The 20,096-nt window shown below is 45.0% G+C and overlaps 1 protein-coding gene across 1 annotated transcript in view; it reads left to right on the top strand.

Moving 5' to 3' along the window:
- Positions 1-20,096, top strand: part of LOC148508414 (sulfotransferase 2B1-like) — an 80,668-nt gene that overhangs the window by 25,093 nt on the left and 35,479 nt on the right. The window contains exon 3 of the mRNA XM_088444465.1: positions 15,476-15,684. Coding sequence (XP_088300591.1) covers positions 15,476-15,684 — 209 coding nt within the window. The remainder of the gene's footprint in view (positions 1-15,475; positions 15,685-20,096) is intronic.

Here is a 20,096-nt window from a genome sequence, read left to right as displayed (position 1 = left end):
GGAAGGGTGGTGGGTTAGTATACTTACCTGTCACCTGTCGGGATACCAACCATTAGGATGCTGCTGTCGGTATTCTGACAAGAGGCATCCCGACAGCCGGCATTACATTACCGATTCCATATCTCAGAACTGTACACCATACAGCATAGTATTATCAGATATTCGTACTATAGTTCATGTCAGGTACCATTTCAGTCAACAGGATGACATGGTCTGCACTGTAACAAAACAAACCCATATGAACTGCGTTTCATAGAGAGTTGTATATGACACTATAATCTTCCAGAATTGCTTTTACAGGAGCCACACATCACTCATCTGTAGGGATGCAGGATTGAATTTCCTGCATCCATATTGTGCATTGGTCCAGGGTTGGCCCCAGGGCATTGTTGACAGATGATCATCATTGAGGAAACATTGATAGCTTGTAATATGCATGCATTGCGCAGGCACACAGGAGACCCGCTTCTACCTTCAGCAGAAAAGGAGAGCAGCACACATCCCCAGCACATCCCACCCCCCCACTGTGCAGGCTGCACTCTCAGAATAAAAAGGTTCCAAAAGTGAGCAAGTGAGCGATGTGAATGGAGGGACTGTGAGTGTGAATGGCGTTACGCTATCACACTGCTTCCAGCTCTACCCCAGGACAGGCTCTCATCAGAGCCCGTCTCCTGGCAAGAAGATTTGAGTAAATTTGCATGAAAATATTAACACATTGCGAATTTGGGCATAAAATATTTATCACATCTACATTAAAAATGCGGATTGTAATAAATAAGTCACATGGGGTTCTATTTATTATCATTATTTTTACTAAAATAAAGTGAAAAAGGGTGTTTTCACACCCTTTTCACATTATTTCAGTATCGCCTAAAGTTACTAAAGGGCAATTGGAGTAGAATTCGTAAAATTCTACTCCAACCCCTAATTATCACATATTTTTAGTAATCAGATCGCATTTCCCATTATTGTAATGGGAAATGCGATCTGTATGGTAATTACTAAAAATAAATTGTGAAAAAATACCGGGGGAAGCCCTGTGATAATAAGGCCACCTGGAGGTGGCGTTATCCAGGCTTTCCCCCGGTTAACTGACTCCTGCTCCACTCTAACAGGCAGAGCAGAGCCCGGAGCTGTCCCCAGTGATCAGCTGTGTGGTCTAAACAGACAACAAGCTGATCACTGCTAAAAAAAAAAAAAAAAATATAGTGAAAAAAAAAAAAAACTTACCGGAGTCCAGGGACCGGAGATCGGGGCACCGGTGATGTCCGCCATCCAGTCAGCTGGTCTCCCATCCTGCACTGGAACGCGGTCAGCTGACCGGGTCCCAGTGCAGGATGGGAGATCAGCTGACCAGAGCCCTGAACACCAGAGGTAAGTGTAATTAAGGGAGAGGGGGGTTGCGATCATGGGGGCGGGGCTTAGCGGCGGACGGTCGGCACATGCGTGGGCACTTGTCATGGTATTTTTTGCGAAAATACCATGATAAGTGTGAAGAGGGGATTGGCAGGGACAGAGCTTTATTGCGAGGTCTGTCCCTGCAAGGGATTTTTAGTAAATCCCTGTGATATTGGCTAAATTCACAATGCAAATTCAGTCGGTAATATCACACTACAATCTGCATTCCAAATGCAGATTGTAGTAAATGAGCCCTTAGTGACAGACCTGCCATCCTTAGGTTCAGTTTTGTGGCACTGAACACGAAGAGTGGATGTGTATGGGGGAGGAGGGTAGATGAGTATGGGAGAGGAGATGTAGGGGGAAAGAAGGTGGATTTGTAGTGGGGAGAAGGGGAAAAGTGTAGTGGGGAGGAGGGAACGTGTGGGGTGGAGGAAGGGGATTTGTAGGGGGGAGGTGGAAAATGTGTAAGGGAGGAGGGTGGCTATGTAGTGGGGGAATAGATGTGGCAGGAAAGAGATAGGATTGATGGGACACTGTACACTATGGCCCGGATTCAGAGCCGGACGCTCTGACCAGAGCGCTCACTCTGAATCAGGGTCCACCTCCATTAAAATGGAGCGTCCTCCTGGACGCTCGTATAGGTGTGGGTCACCACCCACAGCATATACGAGCGTCCAACAAGATGGTCGCGATGGTCTTGACCATCGCGACCATCGGATTTGCGAGTGAAACCCTGTGGTCGGGTTTCTCAACCGCAAGCCCTGGAGTGATTTTGGCTCTATCAGAGCCAAAATCACTCCCACTGACATCACTAGTGATGTCAGTGGGGCCGGCTTCAGACGGTAGGCGTTCCCATGGGAACGCCTCCTTCTGGCAGGCACGCCCCCGGCATGCCCACCAAAGGGGGCGTGCTGTCAGTCACCATCGACAGCACGCCCCCTTTGGTGAGACACTCCGAGCAAAGGAAAGTCCTTCGCTCGCCGGGTCTCGCGCATGCGCACGACAGAGCTCCCTCCGTCGTGCGCATGCGCAGTGGGGAACATCGACCCACTTGCGAGCGTACTGCCGCTCACGAGTGGGTCTGAATGACCCCCTATATATACTGTATAAACAGGTAAAGACAATGTGGGTGACTACATAGGCCCCTAGGTGCAGTGAGCAGGGGGTTAGGTGTGAAGCAGACAGGTGTAAGGTGTATGTATATATTAGAGATGTGCGGTGACCCTCGTGTTTTGGTTTTGGATCTGGATCTCCCCTGGTTTTGGATCTGGATTGGTTTTGCCAAAACCTCTCCTCCGTGTTTTTTTTTTTTTTGGTTTTGGATCTGGATTTTTTCTTAGAAAATCATAAAAACAGCTAAAATCACATAAAATGGGCCTGTTTTTGTTCCTACAGTATTATTCAATACCTCAATAACATTTATTTCCACTTGTTTCCAGTAAATTGTGACCACCTCACAGCTCACTATACTGTTTTCATCCAGATTAGGCCCAAAATTTGCACCAAGCTAGCTGGCTGACTAAGCTAAGAGGCACCAGTGGGCAGCACAAACACATGGCAGTTCAACTTCAAACATGGCACATCAGGAAACACTTTATTATTCAAGAGAGGCCTGAGGGAGTTGGAGTATGTATGTAGTTGCACGGCTGGGACAGGAAGGGTTGATTGGTAGTAAATTTAATTTAATTTTTTGATTCTGAAGAAAATTTATGAGGGAGAAGGGGAGGGGAAGAGGCATTTACAAAAAAAACTTTTATACATTCACATCAGTCCTTGCCACAGAATAATCCTTCAGCATGGCTGTGCTGCTGGGAGTGGTTTTTCTCATCCCAGAAGGGGACCAGGAAGACTTCTAGTAGTGCTTTCCACATGAAAAAGCATTTCCCAACCTTTACAGGGACATTAAAAAAAAACATAGTTAGTTAGTGGCCTCAATTCTATTATTTAAGGCAGAGGTAGCCAATCCGGGTCCTCGAGAGCTACAACTGTAATAATTAACTCCATCTGTGGGTCTTTCCAAATGTGTTGTCAAGTAATGAATACACCTGTGCATCAGCTAGGTGGTCTAGAAAACATGAACTGTTAGTAGCTCTCGAGGACCGAGGTTGGCTACCCCTTATTTAGGCCTTACGTTGTGTCTTTCTTGAGAATCCTGCGCCTGCTTCTGTGGCTTTTTCATCTCAGAAGGGGACCAGGAAGAGTGCTTCCAAAAACAATTGACTTAAATAACTCTTTGCAAACCTTCCGTAAAGGCATTTGCTGTACAGGGACATTAAAAAAACAGAGTTAGTTAGCGGCCTTCAAACTGCCATTGTCCACACTGTCCACTTAACCATATTATTTAGATATGTGAACAAGCGGAACAGAGCATTAAATGCAACATTTCAGTTTAAGTTTTACGTTCTGTCTTTTTTGGGAATTCTTGAGCGCCATGCCTGCTTGCTGGGAGTGGATTTTCATCCCAGAAGGGATGAAGACATTGGGCCTGTTTCAGACCCACTCGCGAGTGGCTGTCCGCTCGCAAGTGGGTCGATGTTCTGCACTGAGCATGCGCACGACGGAGGGAGCTCCGTCGTGCGCATGCACCAGACGCGACAAGCGAAGGATTTTCCTTCACTCGTAGTGTCTCTTCAAAGGGGGCGTGCTGTCAATGTTGACTGACAGCACGCCCCCTTTGGTGGGCGTGCCGGGGAGCGTGCCTCCCTGACGGGGGCGTTCCGTCGGGAACGCCTCCCGTCAGAAGCCGGCCCACTGACATCACTAGTGATGTCAGTGGGAGTGATTTTGGCTCTGATAGAGCCAAAATCACTCCGGAGCTTGCGGTTGAAAACCTCAACCGCAGGCTCCGGCTCGCAGTTTTGATGGTCGTGATGGTCAACACCATCGCGGCCATCAAACTGCACGCTCGTATAGCCTGTGGGTGGTGACCCACAGCTATACGAGCGTCCAGGAGGACGCTCCATTTTCATGGAGGGCGGCCCTCATTCAGAGCGTGCGCTCTGCTCAGAGCGAACGGCTCTGAATGAGGGCCCTTGTTTTTTCTTCCCATTGGACATAGATCTGAAGAGAAAGAGATACATGTAAATAACTACTGGCAGGAAAAAGGCAATTTGGGGGTATATTTACTATAGTTTCTAAAAATGAAAAGTGTTCATGTTGCCCATAGCAACCAATCAGATTGTAGTTATCATTTATCTATTGCATTGTAGAAAATGATAGACAGGATTTGATTGGTTGCTATGGTAAACATGAACACTTTTCATATTCAGAAACTTTATTATAAAAACATTCCCCTTGTAGGCCCTTACACAAAAAATTGCCTTTGCTTTACTTGAGCTGCCCACCTTCCAGTGTGTACTCAGAGTTTTCAGCACAGCCGGGAGCCTTGTCAGTGATCGGCCTGATACTACTTCACCAAAATGTGGAAAAGATGATGTCCATCAAAATGAACTACAAATTCTACGAGAGGCCTTTACCGTCAATTACCTGCAAAAATTACACAAGCACCTGTAATGGTGGATTCCAGCGGGGACAAATTAATATTGTGTGAAGAAGATGATGTATACATCACCCCAGATTATACCATCACCCAAGTTTATATTGTCATCCCATCCTGTGTTGTGTATAAATTACAGCTGCGCTCCCTGTTAGATTGGGGATTCATTGTCCACTTTAGTGGATGTGAGCCCCATTTTAGTCCATATCACCACACCCCCTACACATTTTCTGACCTGGGCTACAGGAGAAGCAGCTGCACTCTGGAATACAGTTTCATGGAGTTGCCCCTCTGACTCACTGAAAGTCGGGTAGAGGGGCCATGGGTAGGAAGAAGGGACACTATAATCAGAGAACACAGTTTTAGCTGCTTTATTCAATTTTTTAAACCATATCCTTTTCACCTTTGAAAATGTTTATGCAAATCTCAGCAGAGGCATTTGTGATGCCATGGCTAGCACATACACACACAGAAAAAAAAACACATTAATTGATTGAAATAATTTTTGGGGGGCGCTTGGGAGGGAGAGCACCCGAACGAGGAAGCAGCCTCTTGATAAACAACACAGGCAGCACCCCTGCACACCTACGTTGCTGAAAAGTGTGGCTAACAGGCACGCACACACACAGGAAAAGTTGGTTTTATTTTTTTAACACTGGTGGTGTGGCAGGCTAACATGCACACCAGGGGTCAGAGGAGCACCTCCAATCAGGGCTCAGCACATTCTACTCCCTCTCCTTATGTTCAGCCTCACATGATTGGCCTGATTCAGTAAGGAGATCCTGGCCTCTTCCATCTTCAACGGCAGCGACATGCCTCTGTTTCTGCGAACGGAGGCTGCCGCTGCCCCCTCCCCGCCCCCAAACAGCAGCAGACTGTCAATCACTGACAGTCTGCTGACAGTTTTGGTACGGCCTCGCAGACCTGTTGTGCACATGTGCAGAATGGGTCATGCGCCTGCGCAGATTACCGAACACCAGGAATCTGCGTTCAGCAGTGCACTGCTGAATCAGGCCCTGACTCAGGCCCTGATTCAGAGCCGCTCACTCTGAATCAGGGCCGTCCTTCTTGTTTTACAGAGCGGCCTCCTGGCCACCCACAGCTATAGCGAGCAGCCAGGAAGATGGTCGCGATGGTCAAGACCACCGCGACCATCGGGCTTGCGACGAGGCCTTTGTGGTAGGGTCTCGTTGCCGCAAGCCCTAGAGTGCTTTCGGCTCTAACACTCCCACTGACATCACTTGTGATGTCAGTGGGGCCGGCCCCAGACGGTAGGTGTTCCCATGTCTGGGCAGCCTCTGTCTGGGCAGCCACGCCCCCGGCACACCCACCAAAGGGGGCGTGCTGTCACTGAACATCGACAGAACGCCCCCTTTGGTAAGAGACCCGGAGTGACGGATTGTCCGTCGCTATCCGGGTCTCGCGCACGACGGAGCCGGCTCCGTCGTGTGCATGCGGACTGGGCCACCATCAACCCGCTTGCGAGTGCATAGCGCTCGCGAGTGGGTCTGAATCAGGCCCTCTGTCTGCTGTTCTGTCAAAACAGTTGGGGTGATTCAGCCGAGGACGGAATTGCAAAGCCGCACACAAGCAGCTGTGCAATTCCGTCCTTGCTAAATACAAATGCAGCAGGAGGTGTCTGAAACCTCCTGCTGCATCTGCGATCCCAGCGCTGCGACTGAGGTCGCAGCCTGGATCACCATCGCAATGTGTGATGGCGCCAGCCAGCCGAGTAAGCCTCAGCTTATGCAGGCTGGCAGGCATGCCAAGCCAAGAATCTGCATCCATGGACGCAGATCCTGACCTTTGCCACTCCCGGAAAACGGTGGCGACACACGCCCCCATTTCGGAGAACGCAGGACGTCCCGGGCCCCCCAAAACTCCCAGTAAATGCCTCTGCCTGTCAATCAGGCAGAGGCATACGGGGGCCTGCGTGAGATCATGCAGGACCCATGCTGCACATGCACAAAACGGGTCCTTAACACTCACAGATTCCCGAATAGCGTGCACTGCTGAATTAGGCCCAGAATCCAGTACCTTCCAGGTTACACACATAATTGAGCAAACCAAAATTCCCCCACCCTTTCCATTTATGTAATTGTAATATGATAAACCTGAACCCTATTGTTTATTAAGATTATGGACCTCATTCAGAGTCGGTCGAAGTGGTCGTATGCATACAATGTTTTTCTTACTGCGCCTGCGCACGGCTAGCAGAGCGCATGTGCGTACGAGCTCTACCGATCAAAAATACTGTCGGTCGTAGGGCTTCCGACACGGAAGTGGATTGCTAAAGTTGATTGACAGGAAAGACCGTTTGTGGGAATATACGAGGGTGGTGGTCTGGAAACGGAGGCGTTCTTCAGCGTTTCAAGGCGTTTTAGGGGAGTGCATAAATTACCTGCTTCGTACGACCAAGAATTGCGGATGCATGAAAACGTCACTCTACGAACAGGATGATAGTCCAGGCTAAGGTAGGCAAGAAGCGTCCGTAAGCCACAACAGTACAATCGTTAATCTGATGTTACCTGCGATGTTTCGATTTGGAACCACACAAACCAAGCAGCTAAGATTCCTGCATTGTAACTATTAACACTGCTAATTACCTTGTAACTCATTTCACTTGCGTGTGCATTAGGGAATTCGTAACACAAATGTTTCTTTGTGCTTTTTAAACAGTTTTTGGATAAAACAGTTTTTAAAACATCTAGCATTGTGTTTTGCGTAGCAGCCTTTTCAGATAGAATAATTGTTTAGGCCACATTTGTATATAATCAAAATAATTTGAAAAAAATAAACATTTTTTATAAAAAAAAAAAAAAAAAGCTTGAGAAATTGGTGACAAGAAATATGGGGACTGGACAACAGGTGAGGGCGGAGATATCCAGGGCTACTTGCGTCGTTTGGGCCGGCTCGGAGGAAGAGGTAAGCTATGGACAGCCGACTGGCGTGTAACACGCCGACTGGCCTGGCCAGAGGTAGGTGGGATTTCCTCTGGCCTAGGCATAGGGCTCTCCATACTTGCGGGGGTAGCTGTTGGGCTGCCAGAGGTGGTGGTCCTGGGAGGAAGGGAGTCTCGCTCCATCATGGCAGGTGGGTTGGCCTGCTCCTGGGTATTGGCCAAACGATCTAGGGCCCCAGCAATGGTCTCCAGGGCCACCACCACCCTCACCAGAGTGGTCTCCATCCTCCATCCTTGGGAGACCAACCTGGTGAGGAAAGGCACTGCTCGGTCTGCTGGTTGCCCTGGAGTAGACTCCACAGGGTCCCCAGATGGAGTATTTGGATCCTCCCCTGCAGAGTCTCTATCTGTGCTGGACCCAGACCTGACCTCAGGAGCAGGCACTACCTCCTCTGAGTCTGGAATATAAAAAAAAATAAATTTTGTTTTTGCCCCCCCAAAAAAACATAGACGTTTCAGCTTTATACTTTTTGTCTAACAAAATTAAATTACCTTCTTGCACATGTGGAGTGTTGAAGTCGGCCATGTCAGTGTCCATAGTGGACACGCCGACTATCTCCTCTTCTGTCACACATCCCTGAGCCAACATCTCCAACCTTGTCAAGGCCAGCTCCTCAGGGATGGGACCACCACCTGTCCCCGCAGCATGGTCCACCCTACTCCGTAGCTTTCTCTTCAGTTGGTACTTGAAATCCGTTCAGCTGTCAATGTTATTTTTGAAATGTAAAGTGTTAGTTTTTTTAAAGAAGATCAAGCTTTGGACTTCAGTACACTCACAATATCATTTTCTTACCATTTTTTTATGACTTTCTGTGTTCTGTAGGTTGTCCACACAGCATTAACAGCCCTGGATATCTCCTCCCAAATCCTGTCTTTGGCTCCAGCCCCCATATTTCTGGGTGCATTGACTAGGTTCTCCATTGTCATGGTCACCAATATCTCAAGCTCGATCCGTGAAAATGGAGGGTTTCTGGGCCTTGGCCTGCTTGGGCCCGCCTCCTCCTCCTCTACTGGTGGACTTTGATTCCCAGCACCTACAACAATTTTTAAAATAGTAAAAATTTTTTTTTTTTTTTTAGGGAAATATGACCAGTTCTTGTGTTGTGCAAAAAAAAGTGATTTGCACTTACCTGGCTCAGTTGTCCTCTGCTCACCATGCTCTTCGGTTGACATTCTGCTAACCTGTGAGAGAGCATGAAGAATACTGCTTGTGCAGACTTTTTTATAGATGTGAGCGCATCTTTGGATTGGTTCCCCGTGCATCCTTATTTCCCTAACTACAAATGCACACCTTTCCTGCATTCCGTAATCACTGCGTGGGTTGGGCTAGATGTGAGCGCATCTTTGGATTGGTTCCCCGTGCATCCTTATTTCCCTAACTACAAATGCACATCTTTCCTGCATTCCGTAATCACTGCATGGGTTGGGCTAGATGTGAGCGCATCTTTGGATTGGTTCCCCGTGCATCCTTATTTCCCTAACTACAAATGCATACCTTTCCTGCATTCCGTAATCACTGCGTGGGTTGGGCTAGATGTGAGCGCATCTTTGGATTGGTTCCCCGTGCATCCTTATTTCCCTAACTACAAATGCACACCTTTCCTGCATGTTTCAATAATTGGGGTTCTGTTTCTTTATTTAAGGCAAAGCCAAATGTTTCCTTACTTGTGGGTTGTAGTTGGAGTGTTTGGTGGTGCAGGAGGTGTTTGCTAATAGTTTAATAGTTTGAAGTTGATTGAGAGGTGCTTGTGTGTGTAGTATGAGAGATGTTTGTTTGAAGTTGATTGAGAGGTGCTTGTGTGTGGTTTTTTTTATTTATTTTTTCGGTTTTAATTGTTTTTGGTTGTGGGTTTTTTATTTTATTTTTTAGTGTTGGTTTTTTTTTGTGTTCCTTTTTTGTGTGGTGTTTGTTTTTTGTGTTACTTTTTGTGTTCCTTTTTTGTGTTTGTTTTTTGTGTTCCTTTTTTGTGTTTGTTTTTTGTGTTACTTTTTTTGTGTTTGTTTTTTGTGTTGTTTTTTTGTGTGGTGTTTGTTTTTTGTGGTGTTTTTGTTTTGCCAAATTTGATTGCTTTGGACTTTGAAAAGCCCCGTTAGTTTTGGTGCTTGATCCGGTGACTTTTTTTGGTTTGGTTGGCCGGGCTTTTGTCTTATTCTCAAATCCAACGTTATTCGAAGAATCAAGTAAGTGTGCCAGCCTACTGCATTTTTTTTTTTTGGGATCAACAATCCTAAAAATCGTTCATTTTTACTATTTTTTTTTTTTTTTTTAAATATTTCTTAAAGGTGTTTAACACTCCATTTTGGACTTGAATCAGGTAAGTGTCTATTTTTTCAAACCTGCACTTTTTTTTTTTTTTTTTTTTATTATAATTTTTATAACCAAATTTTTTGCCAATATTGTTTATTGTTCTATTTTTAAATTGTAATTTTGTACATTTAACAACAATTCATATTTGCGAGTTTACAAATTAAGCATGGTTTTAACACTAAAAGTAGTAATATTGGTTTGACCTCAAAATGTATTTTAAATTTTTTTCCCTCTCATTTTAAAATCATACAACAAATACACATGTAGTGATTTCCGAAGATGGCACTGCCCGACCCTGTAAGAATATGCACCATTATTATAAAGCTAAGTATTTTTGCACAAAATATCAAAATACACTCTGGAGAACCAATTAAAAATATACATTTAACTTTACAGAGCGATGTTGGACAGCTAATAGTGGCCATGTTGACCCCCACCAACCTTCCTCAGCCTCCTCCTGGGCGTAGGCATAATAAAGCATGATCTACAAAGTCAGATTAACATTCCTACAGCAATCTCACCACTTACACAGTTGTTGGCAGTGTTACATTTCTGTGCCTCAGGGTCCTTCCAAACCACTGTGCGGCTGGTGGGTGGCCTCTCCCATCCCTCATTTTCACGGATCCTGAGGTGTGTGCTAGATGCATTTTTCAATCATCTAACACATTTTATTAGTATGCCTTTGGATACGGAAGCCCTTGATGTGGTAAAGCAGAAGTTTTTAGAAATTGCAGGCTTTCCACACGTCATAGGAGTAGTGGATGGCACTCACATAGCACTTCAGCCCCCTGCATGCAGGGAACAAATTTATAGGAACCGCAAACATTACCATTCCCTAAATGTAATGGTGCTATGTGATGCCTCCCTCCAGATCCTCTCCCTGAATGCCAAATTCCCAGGCTGCAGCCATGATGCACATGTGATCCAGCATTCAGGGATTTGGCCCAAATTAAGCACACTGCAAGCTGGTGACTCGTGGATTCTTGGTAAGTAAAAATCCAGTATGTCTTTCTAGTAATAGTGTAAACAGGTTCTCATGGTAAATGTATATCTTTTGTTGTCCCATTTCCATCAGGTGACAGTGGATATCCTTGCATGCCCTGGCTGCTGACTCCTTATTTGACTCCCACACCAGGGCCACAAACTCAATATAATGCCATGTTTACTGCCACCAGGCAGGTGGTGGAGTGCTGTATCGGCCTTTTAAAGGGCCGGTTCTGGTGTCTCCATCACTCTGGTGGTGCACTCATGTACTCGCCAGATATGGTTTCTCGCAATGTGGTCCTGTGTGGGATTTTACACAACATTGCAATAAGAAGTCGAGTGCCCATGCAGCCAGAGGAGGCCTTGCCAGAGGATGGCCCCCCGGAGGAAGGTGTTATGATGCTGTCGGGGGGGGGCCAGACGCGATGATGTCGTTTCACAATTTTTTAGGTATGCATATTTACATTTTTGAGACAAGAAAATACAATTTTGCAAAATGTTATCGAATGTGTCCCTTTTTCTTTTGTTTTCTTTTCCTACCAACAAAATCACAACACTTTCCAAAACATGCCAAAAAACTGGAACCCATTGGCAATACCCTGTATGTTTTTGGACAACTAACACATTTTGCATAGATATCCCCCAACATGTTTAGTTAATTTGCCTTTTGTTTTAGTAATTGATATGTTTTCCATTCCAAAATCTGTATGTTTTTTACTATAGTTGTTTATGTTTGACTAAGCCAGATGTTTAATTTGCCCAAACCATGAGGACATTTGTTATGTGTGAATCTGTTAAGAATTTTTTGTTAACATTAAAAGCCTGTTGGCAACATGTTTGTTATGTAATAAATGTTTTAAATGATTTAAAAATGTTGTTTGTTTGTTTTAAAAAATTGTAAGCCATTTTGAGGTGTATAATGCATGCCAACCCATAATTGAAAAATAAACAACATTACTGCAAATTTTCTTATGGTTTACTAATACATGTTTTAAGTTATTACACTATGGAAAGGCACCCACCTTTGTTCCTAAATTTTTTGACATGCAGAATTACACCCTTTAATGTGTGGCAAAAAAGAGGACAAATGTTGGAAATAACAAAACTTAATTTTTTTTTTAAAAATGTAAAAAAAAAACAAAAAAAAACCTACAGATCCTCCAAACGCCCCACTAATCTTTGGAGGCAGCAGTAGGCCTGCATTAAGTAGCCCGAGGTCTCTCGCAGCTCCTCCTGAATTTCCCTCAGGAAGTGGGTAAGATCTGTGGGAAAAAAAAAAAAATGAGGATTAAATACTTCATTACAATTAGAAACATTTGAACATTACACATTATTCAATGTACCAAAAAGTGTTGAAACACACTGATGTTACGGTGTGTTTGAAAGTATCAGACACACAACATTATTAATAGGTTTCTACTTTTCTGTTGTTCAGCTAATTTTAAACCCTAACTATGTGGCATAAGCCAAAATCCACTATGATAATGTTACAAATAATGGGAGGTGTATTCTTAAGTCATGATGGCCATATCCTTAAAACACAATGCACGTATTCACTTCTAGAATGTTGTTGATAAACCAAAAATATAATGTATTTTTTTGCTATGTAAAACATCACTTTGCCTAAGTACATTAGTACATTTTAAACACAGTGTACACAACATCAACAAGGGTAGTCTGGGTCCTAGCACCTTGCCAAGTTTGGTGACAGGTTTTTTTACATTGTAAAATACTAATCCAAATTTAATCATTATTTCCTCCAACTCCAAAACATTTTTGATAAACCAATAAACCTATATTTTTGAGGTCCACAAATCAAAAAAAGGGCCAGCCAATAAACATAAGGTTGTAAGTCTGAAAAACAGCATTACTGCGCAATGATGTTGAACCCCATACAGCAAATTTTCTAAACAAACAAAAAAGGACAGAAATTTGAACAAATACATGGATAACAACAACACCCCAAAAACTTAAAATTAAAAAAACATACCCTGAGAGTGTTCTGACACAGCAACAGATGATGCCGGACAAGCTTCGGGTGAGGGAGAATATTCGGGAGTGGGGGGAATGGTTGAAGGGGAAATGGAGCCGGAAAGATCACAGGGAGGGGATATTTGCGACATTTGGGATGAGTGGGCAGGGGAGGGAGGAAGACTTGGGGAGGATTGGAAGAGGGAGGGAGGTTACTGGGGGAGTATGGTGGTGGGGAGGTAGGGCTGGGTTGAGGAGATGCAGGTGAGGGCTGCTGGTTGACAGTAGCTTGTCTTTGCATTCGGCGTGCCTTTCTTCTCTGTGTCCACTGGGCTTCTAAAATGTAAACATAAAATACAAAAACAAAAGTTTAGAATTTCGGTTACACAATACAAGTACACATTCTGTACAATAGGGACAACATACAGGACTGTTTTTTAACATTGACTAAAATAATTGGCAAAGGAACATACATTTTTAACAGTCCACTAATTAAAAATTTGAAACAAACGCATACTTACGTCTGCGTATATGCGCCCGCAAAGTCATGAGGAGCGCAGGCGACCGGCGGCCCAGGTCCGACCAGCGACGCTCTAATTGGGCAATGTTTCGCCTAAACCCCAATGATCGGAGGGCTCGCCTCACCTCCACATAGGCGGCCCATTTTGTGCGATTCGAAATGGGCGGCACAGCCTGGATGATACGCCTGTCCATGATGTTTACCAGGACAAGCAACTCTCTCCTGGTAAACGCTGCGGCTCTCATGATGGCAATGGGCGTTATTACACAAAACAAGAAATATGCATGGGGTACCAAAAATATGATTGGCTAACATATTTACACTTTCATCAAAAACACCACTATTGGCCAATCTTTTAATCATGTGTCCCGAAAAATAAGGTCAGATTTGATTGGCTACAACACAGTGTGCAATTGCAAACATAAGAGTGCAAATGATACTAACGCAAAATGCACATGCATTTATAAAGTTAACACAATTAGCAAACGGACATTCACAGTTAATAAACCTTACTTTGTTTTTAACATTGTGTGAAAAAATAAGAACGGAGAAAACAACCACGAAATGAAAAATATAGTTTATTGACACATGAGAAAAAACTCGTTTTAAAGAACAGCAAGAGTTAAACACTTTATTAGATAATTGCCAACAAGCTAATAACAAGCTGATCGATAGTCCATGTAAACATGACATGTGACCATCAAAACAGCACATACGGCCGCAAACATCAGAACATAATTAGCATACAGCGCCTGACTACGATTGACTCGATCGTTCGTTCAGATCAGTCGGTAGCTAGAGGAGGTGCAGTGCTAACGAATGGGCGTCACTTTGTTTACGATCGTCCTGCCGTACGATCAGATTTTGCGGTCGTTGATCGTACGACCGTGCGGACGCTTCGACCGACTCTGAATGAAGTCCTATATTCAGTGCTCGAAGTGGGAATTTAAAGGTGGGGGTATGGAGATTGAATTCCCGTCCCCCCTTCGACCCCTGCTTCCATATCGCCCCATTCTACTTCTCACCCCCCCTCTCCCTGCCTGCTCCCCTCTCTCACACCCTGCCCTTCTCACTAACTGATTCCCTCTCTCTTTCACCCCCTACAATACTAACTGCCTGCTTCCCTCTGTCTGCCCCTCTCTCACATCCTTCCGTTCCCTCTCTCTAATTCTCACTGACCTGCGCTGCTGGAATGGAGCCGCCGGGAGCATCTGGTCTTATAATCCTGCGCTGCTGTGAGCCAATGAGACGCTGCCACTTGGCGGTGTCTCATTGGCTGGCGACATGCGAGCTCCACAATTTGCTGGCGGCCAGAGCGAGCTGCTTACTTAGTGCAGTCGGGACCCAATGCTCTGTCCCGGCTACATGCAGCTAATCTGGCTCTGCTGTGAGCTAGTGAGAAGCTGCCACTTGGCAGCTTCTCATTGGCTGGTGGCCCGCTATACCCGCAATTGGCTGGCAGCCAGAGCGCGCTGCTTACTTAGTGCAGCCGGGATCCAATGCTCTGTCCCGGGTACATGCTAGCGCAGCTGCTGCCGATTGAGATGTGTCCCCTGTGGGACACATCTCTACACATTGCTGCCGCTGTTCCAGCGCAGGGATCCTATACCGGATCCCAGCGCTGGTACATTCTCTCTTCTGCGGCTAAAATGAAGTGGGGCTGGGAAGTGTCGGTATGTCATACCGCCGTATACCGCCCCACTTCGACCATTGATTATATTGTTATCCTCTGTACACTGTTTATATCAGCTGTAAGTCTTTAGTGCATAAATATAGGTTAATAAATAATAAAACATAATAATATACTAACGTTATAGTTTTCATTATTTCTAGGTACTAACTGGATGATACAGATCTTGAATTTAATAAAGCACAAAGGGGATGCCACTGTTGCCAATAGTGTACCAATCTACGTGAAATCACCATGGTATGAAACTATTCCAGCTCAAGCACAGATCAAGGACCTCCTTCCTCCAAGAATTATTTCTACGCATCTACCATTCAACATGTTTGCAAAGTCTTTTTTCAAGTCTAAAGCTAAAGTAAGCAAAAAATAGGAAAATAGAATATTTTTGGTATTATGTCCGCCGGCAGCCGACGGTCGAAATGACGACCGCCGACTTCCCGACTGTGAAACCCCGGCATGGGACTAATTAAAGGCGTCTAAATACCGACGCCCATCATCAGCACGACGCCGAAAACCCGATGCCCGGCATACCGAACGTAGGTAAAGGGTAAGGATACTTGCCAGGCGCCGTCGGGATCTACATCTGCTGGACTGCCGGCATCAGTATTTAATTCGTCGGGCTTGGGTCCGGAGGTATGTCATACCAATTCCAATATTTTGATATATAAGCAGGATAATTAAATATGTTATAGAGCTTACATTATTAATATGTTAATTGTACAGAAAGTTATTTGAATGGAATAGGGAAGCATTAGGTCATGTTATTTTTAAGATGCCTTAGACTAAGGTCAGAGAACCATAGCTCTCAGTCTTCATATTTTGCTTGTAACAGTTGTTTCCATTTTATTTTATTTTTTTAACAAATCATATTATTAAGTCATGCTTATATACTCTCCCGAAATGTCTTGGAGACATCAGAGTTTTCTGGGAATCTCCTGATAGTGTAGGTGACCCTCCCACATCCTGCCTACTTTCTAGTGAAGAGCATGCTCATGGGAAAGGGGCGGGGCCAATATGATGTAATGCTATGGGGCCTAATGACAAGCAGCACCGTGCCCCAGTCCCCATAATGGTCAGCTGCATCTCCCCTCCATGTACTCCCTGGATGGGAGAAATTCAGTGTAAGCAATTATGAATTAGGAATGTTTACAGTATAGCCAATCGGATCACTGGAAAGTTCATAGCAGCAAAGATAGTTTCAGTAAATAACTGATCTTATTGGGACAGTGACTTGTATACTCATGATTATGTTAGTGAAGGCTGAGCTGTAAGTGACAAAAGCAGTGGTTTGATTAGAGGTTTGGATTAAAGGAAAGTACAAAGCTGCAGACTGAGGATTATCATGTTGTAAAAGGTTTCTCTGTATCAGTGGTATAACGAGGGTGGGGTGAGCGGGGCATGTGCCCACCAGCAGAGCATTAGGGAGGAGATCAGAAAGGGTCCCAGCAGTTACAACATATTTTACTGACAGCTTGGCAAACAGGTCAGTAGGGGAGCAGAGAGGGGGGTGGACTAGGTTGAAGGTGAGCAGATGCTTCACCGAAGTGCTGTTCCCTAACTGGGTGCCCTGGCCACAATAAGAACACTGTACAAATATGTTCAATACTGCTCTCAGTGCAAGGTATAGAGACGATTCTCTTGCTAATTGTTTGTGCCCGTTAACAATACTATGAAGCACATGATTGGAATGTATACTTTCAGCTGCCCTCTGTCTGACAAACCCCTGGCTTCAGCTGGACATAATGTAGGGATGGTCATCGACCATCAATAGTTAACATCAAAGGTTTACTACCCTTGATCTTGTTTTCAAGATTGAATTAGAAGTCTCTGACCTAAATATAAACCCAGTCACGTTGTCAGACCACCACTTAACTCGCTTCTCAGTCGCAACCCCTTGGAAGGAGAGGTATGACTCCTCAGGCTCTTGCAGCAAATCTGGATCTCTCTGCGGTAATGGGGGTCTGTGAAGATCCTTGTTCCCTTGACCATTACTATAACAGGGATGTGACAGCTGCAGTGGATATTATCGGCCCTGTGCATATATGACCCCGCATACCATACCGTCAAGCCTCTTGGTTTGACAATAGTGTTAGTGAATTCAAGAAAAGGGTAGTAGACTTTAAAGATGATGAACCTGTTAGAGGATAAGTTGAAATGAATAAAATTGGAGAATATCAGTCAACAATAACCCGTAAGAAAACAGAGTTCCTTTCAAATGAGATCAAGGCAGAAAACAATATTCCAGCTCAGTTTTTCCATACAGTGGAGATGCTTTGCAAACCAGCTTGATGAAACACTCTCCCAGTCAAGATGCAATAAGTTTGCAAAATTCTTTGCAGATAAATTATCATCCATCCGGGCTGGAATTCCCACAGTGCCATCAAAGGAGTGCCAAATTACCAAGCCTGCCAAGGTACGGTAATCCACCTGTCTCCATGGAACAGCTTTGACATAATGAATATAAAAGACATTGCTAAAATTATCCGAATGTTGCGACTCACCACCTGTGATCTGGACCCTGCCTCATAGGGTGTATGGACATGATTGGCCTGTAATTGCAAAAAATAGTTCAATGCTAATTTTTCCTGAACCACTAAATGAACCAATTGTTAGACCACTTCTTAAAAACCTAATTTAGATCGCAACTGCATGACCAACTACAAACCGGTATCAAATTTTCCTTTTCTAGGAAGGTCATTGAGAAAGTTGTGGCAACACAACTGGAAATCCGCCTGTCTACCCATGATATTTATGATCCATTCCAGTCAGGATTCAGGAAAAGACATACAGTAACACTGAACCAGCCCTGTGCTTAATGATCTTTTCATGGCAAGAGACAGAGGTGATTGTTCAATTTCAATCCTTCTGGATCTCTCTGCAGCATTTGATACCATGGATCACGGGATTCTAATTGAGTGCCTGAAAATTTCTGTGGACTGGATGGCACAGTCCTTAGCTGGTTCAAATAATTTCTGACCGGCAGGTCAGAGAGTTTCTTCTGCAGTAAACTCTTCATCACCAGTGCCACTTCCATGCAGTGTCACACAGGGTCCTATACTATCTCCCATGTTTTTTGCAGTATACATGCTACCACTGGGTGAAATAATCAGACGTCATGGCCTGGTCTACCACTGCTATGCAGATGATATACAACCGTAGCTGTCCTTTGTTCCAGGTACTGAGAACCCAATAACAACCCTAAATGGCTGCCTAGCTGAGCTCCAGGAGTGGATGAGTGCCAGTTGGCTGCGACTGAACCCTGATAAAACAGAGGGCCTGATTTAGAGCCGGACGCTAATTGCACTCGCTCGTTCAGAAAAAGGGGCCGGATGTTTAAAGTGAGCGCTCGCTCTTTGCGGTCTGTTGACGCCTCTATGTCTGAGCGAGCGAATGAAACATGCGCTCGCTACTTTGTAAAGACGCCCCCTGACCGCTTGCATCATACATCATCTCCGCTATTTATTTGATTAATCGAGTACATCGAAAGGCGTCTGAACTGCTCGCAGTGCTTGTGGTAGAGACAACCAAGTGACGTGGCCGATGACGCTGCTTTGTTAATTATGCACACCCTTAAAATGCCCGTTTTGACCGTTTAGCACGCCTGCGTTCGGATCTCCACTCCCCATTTTTAAGCACCTTCCCCTGTTACCACCCACAAATGCCTCATCCTGTCACTCAAATTAGCAGGCACTCGCTATTTTGCAAGCGCTCAATTTCTGACCGCACTGACTGGTATGCGCATTACGACCCATACGCATGCGCAGATGTGCGAACATCGCTCGGAGCGAACGAGCGGCCGCTTACGAGCGGCTCTGAATCAGGCCCAGAGGTCCTTATGATAGGTCACAGGACAAGACTGCAGTACAACCACCCACAGGACTTACACTTGGGGGTTCAGAACTTCAAAATACTGAACATGTGTGAAATCTTGGTGTTGTCCTGGATAGTGGCTTCACATTTAAACATCAGGTATCAGCCACAATTAAATTTTTTTATTTCGTGCTGTAAAGGCAAATGTAAAGCACTTTGAGTACTTTAGGAGAAAAGTGCTATATAAATAACATTATTAGTATTATTTTATATTACCCATGACCAATGGTTTTGCCATCGATGGCAAAGTGGAACTCAATGGTTTTTTTCTTCTTATCCCAACACAGAGCTTAGCCCTTCCCCCTGTTGGCTCACTAAGCCCCACCCCCCATTTTTTATTGGCCCGTGGCCCACCATGCAGATGGCAGCGGTGGCCAACGAGTGGTACAAACCATCAGTGGTTAACCATAGATGGTTTCTGTACCAATAACGGTTATCTCTGATGGTGCATCGATGGTGTCCTTCGATGGAAAGGCACTGATAGCCATCCCTAACATGATGATGTAAGACCCTGTCCCCATGTGTACAGAGCTGGTGCAGTCAGTGTGGGAAGGGGCATGGTCGCATGTGTTAGGGGCGGGGTGAAGATGCATGTGGTGTCGTCAATGCTGCAGTGATCTTTTATAACATGGCCATGCACAGACAGCCTGTAGAGGAAGAGAAGGAGGAGAGTGTGAGTGGGGTCAGCACAGAGAGCCGCTCTTAGCACAGTATGGCAAGGGCCAGGGCAGCAGAGGAGTGGGTGGGGAGGAAGTGTCCTGTTTTATTCTAATGATGTTATTTTCCCACTGCTGTTATCATCATCATCTGTCAGTGTCAGCTATAGGAATTTGTTCACTGTATATAAAGTGTGTGCTCAGGCTAATGTATCTCTGCTCTGTAAGTGGTCCCCAACTC

The sequence above is a fragment of the Taudactylus pleione genome, unplaced genomic scaffold, assembly GCF_031769625.1.
Source record: "Taudactylus pleione unplaced genomic scaffold, aTauple2 ptg000366l, whole genome shotgun sequence".
In the NCBI taxonomy this organism is placed as follows: Eukaryota; Metazoa; Chordata; class Amphibia; order Anura; family Myobatrachidae; genus Taudactylus; species Taudactylus pleione.
The sequence above is the reverse complement of the archived record's forward strand: the minus strand, read 5'-3'. Positions and strand labels throughout refer to the sequence as shown.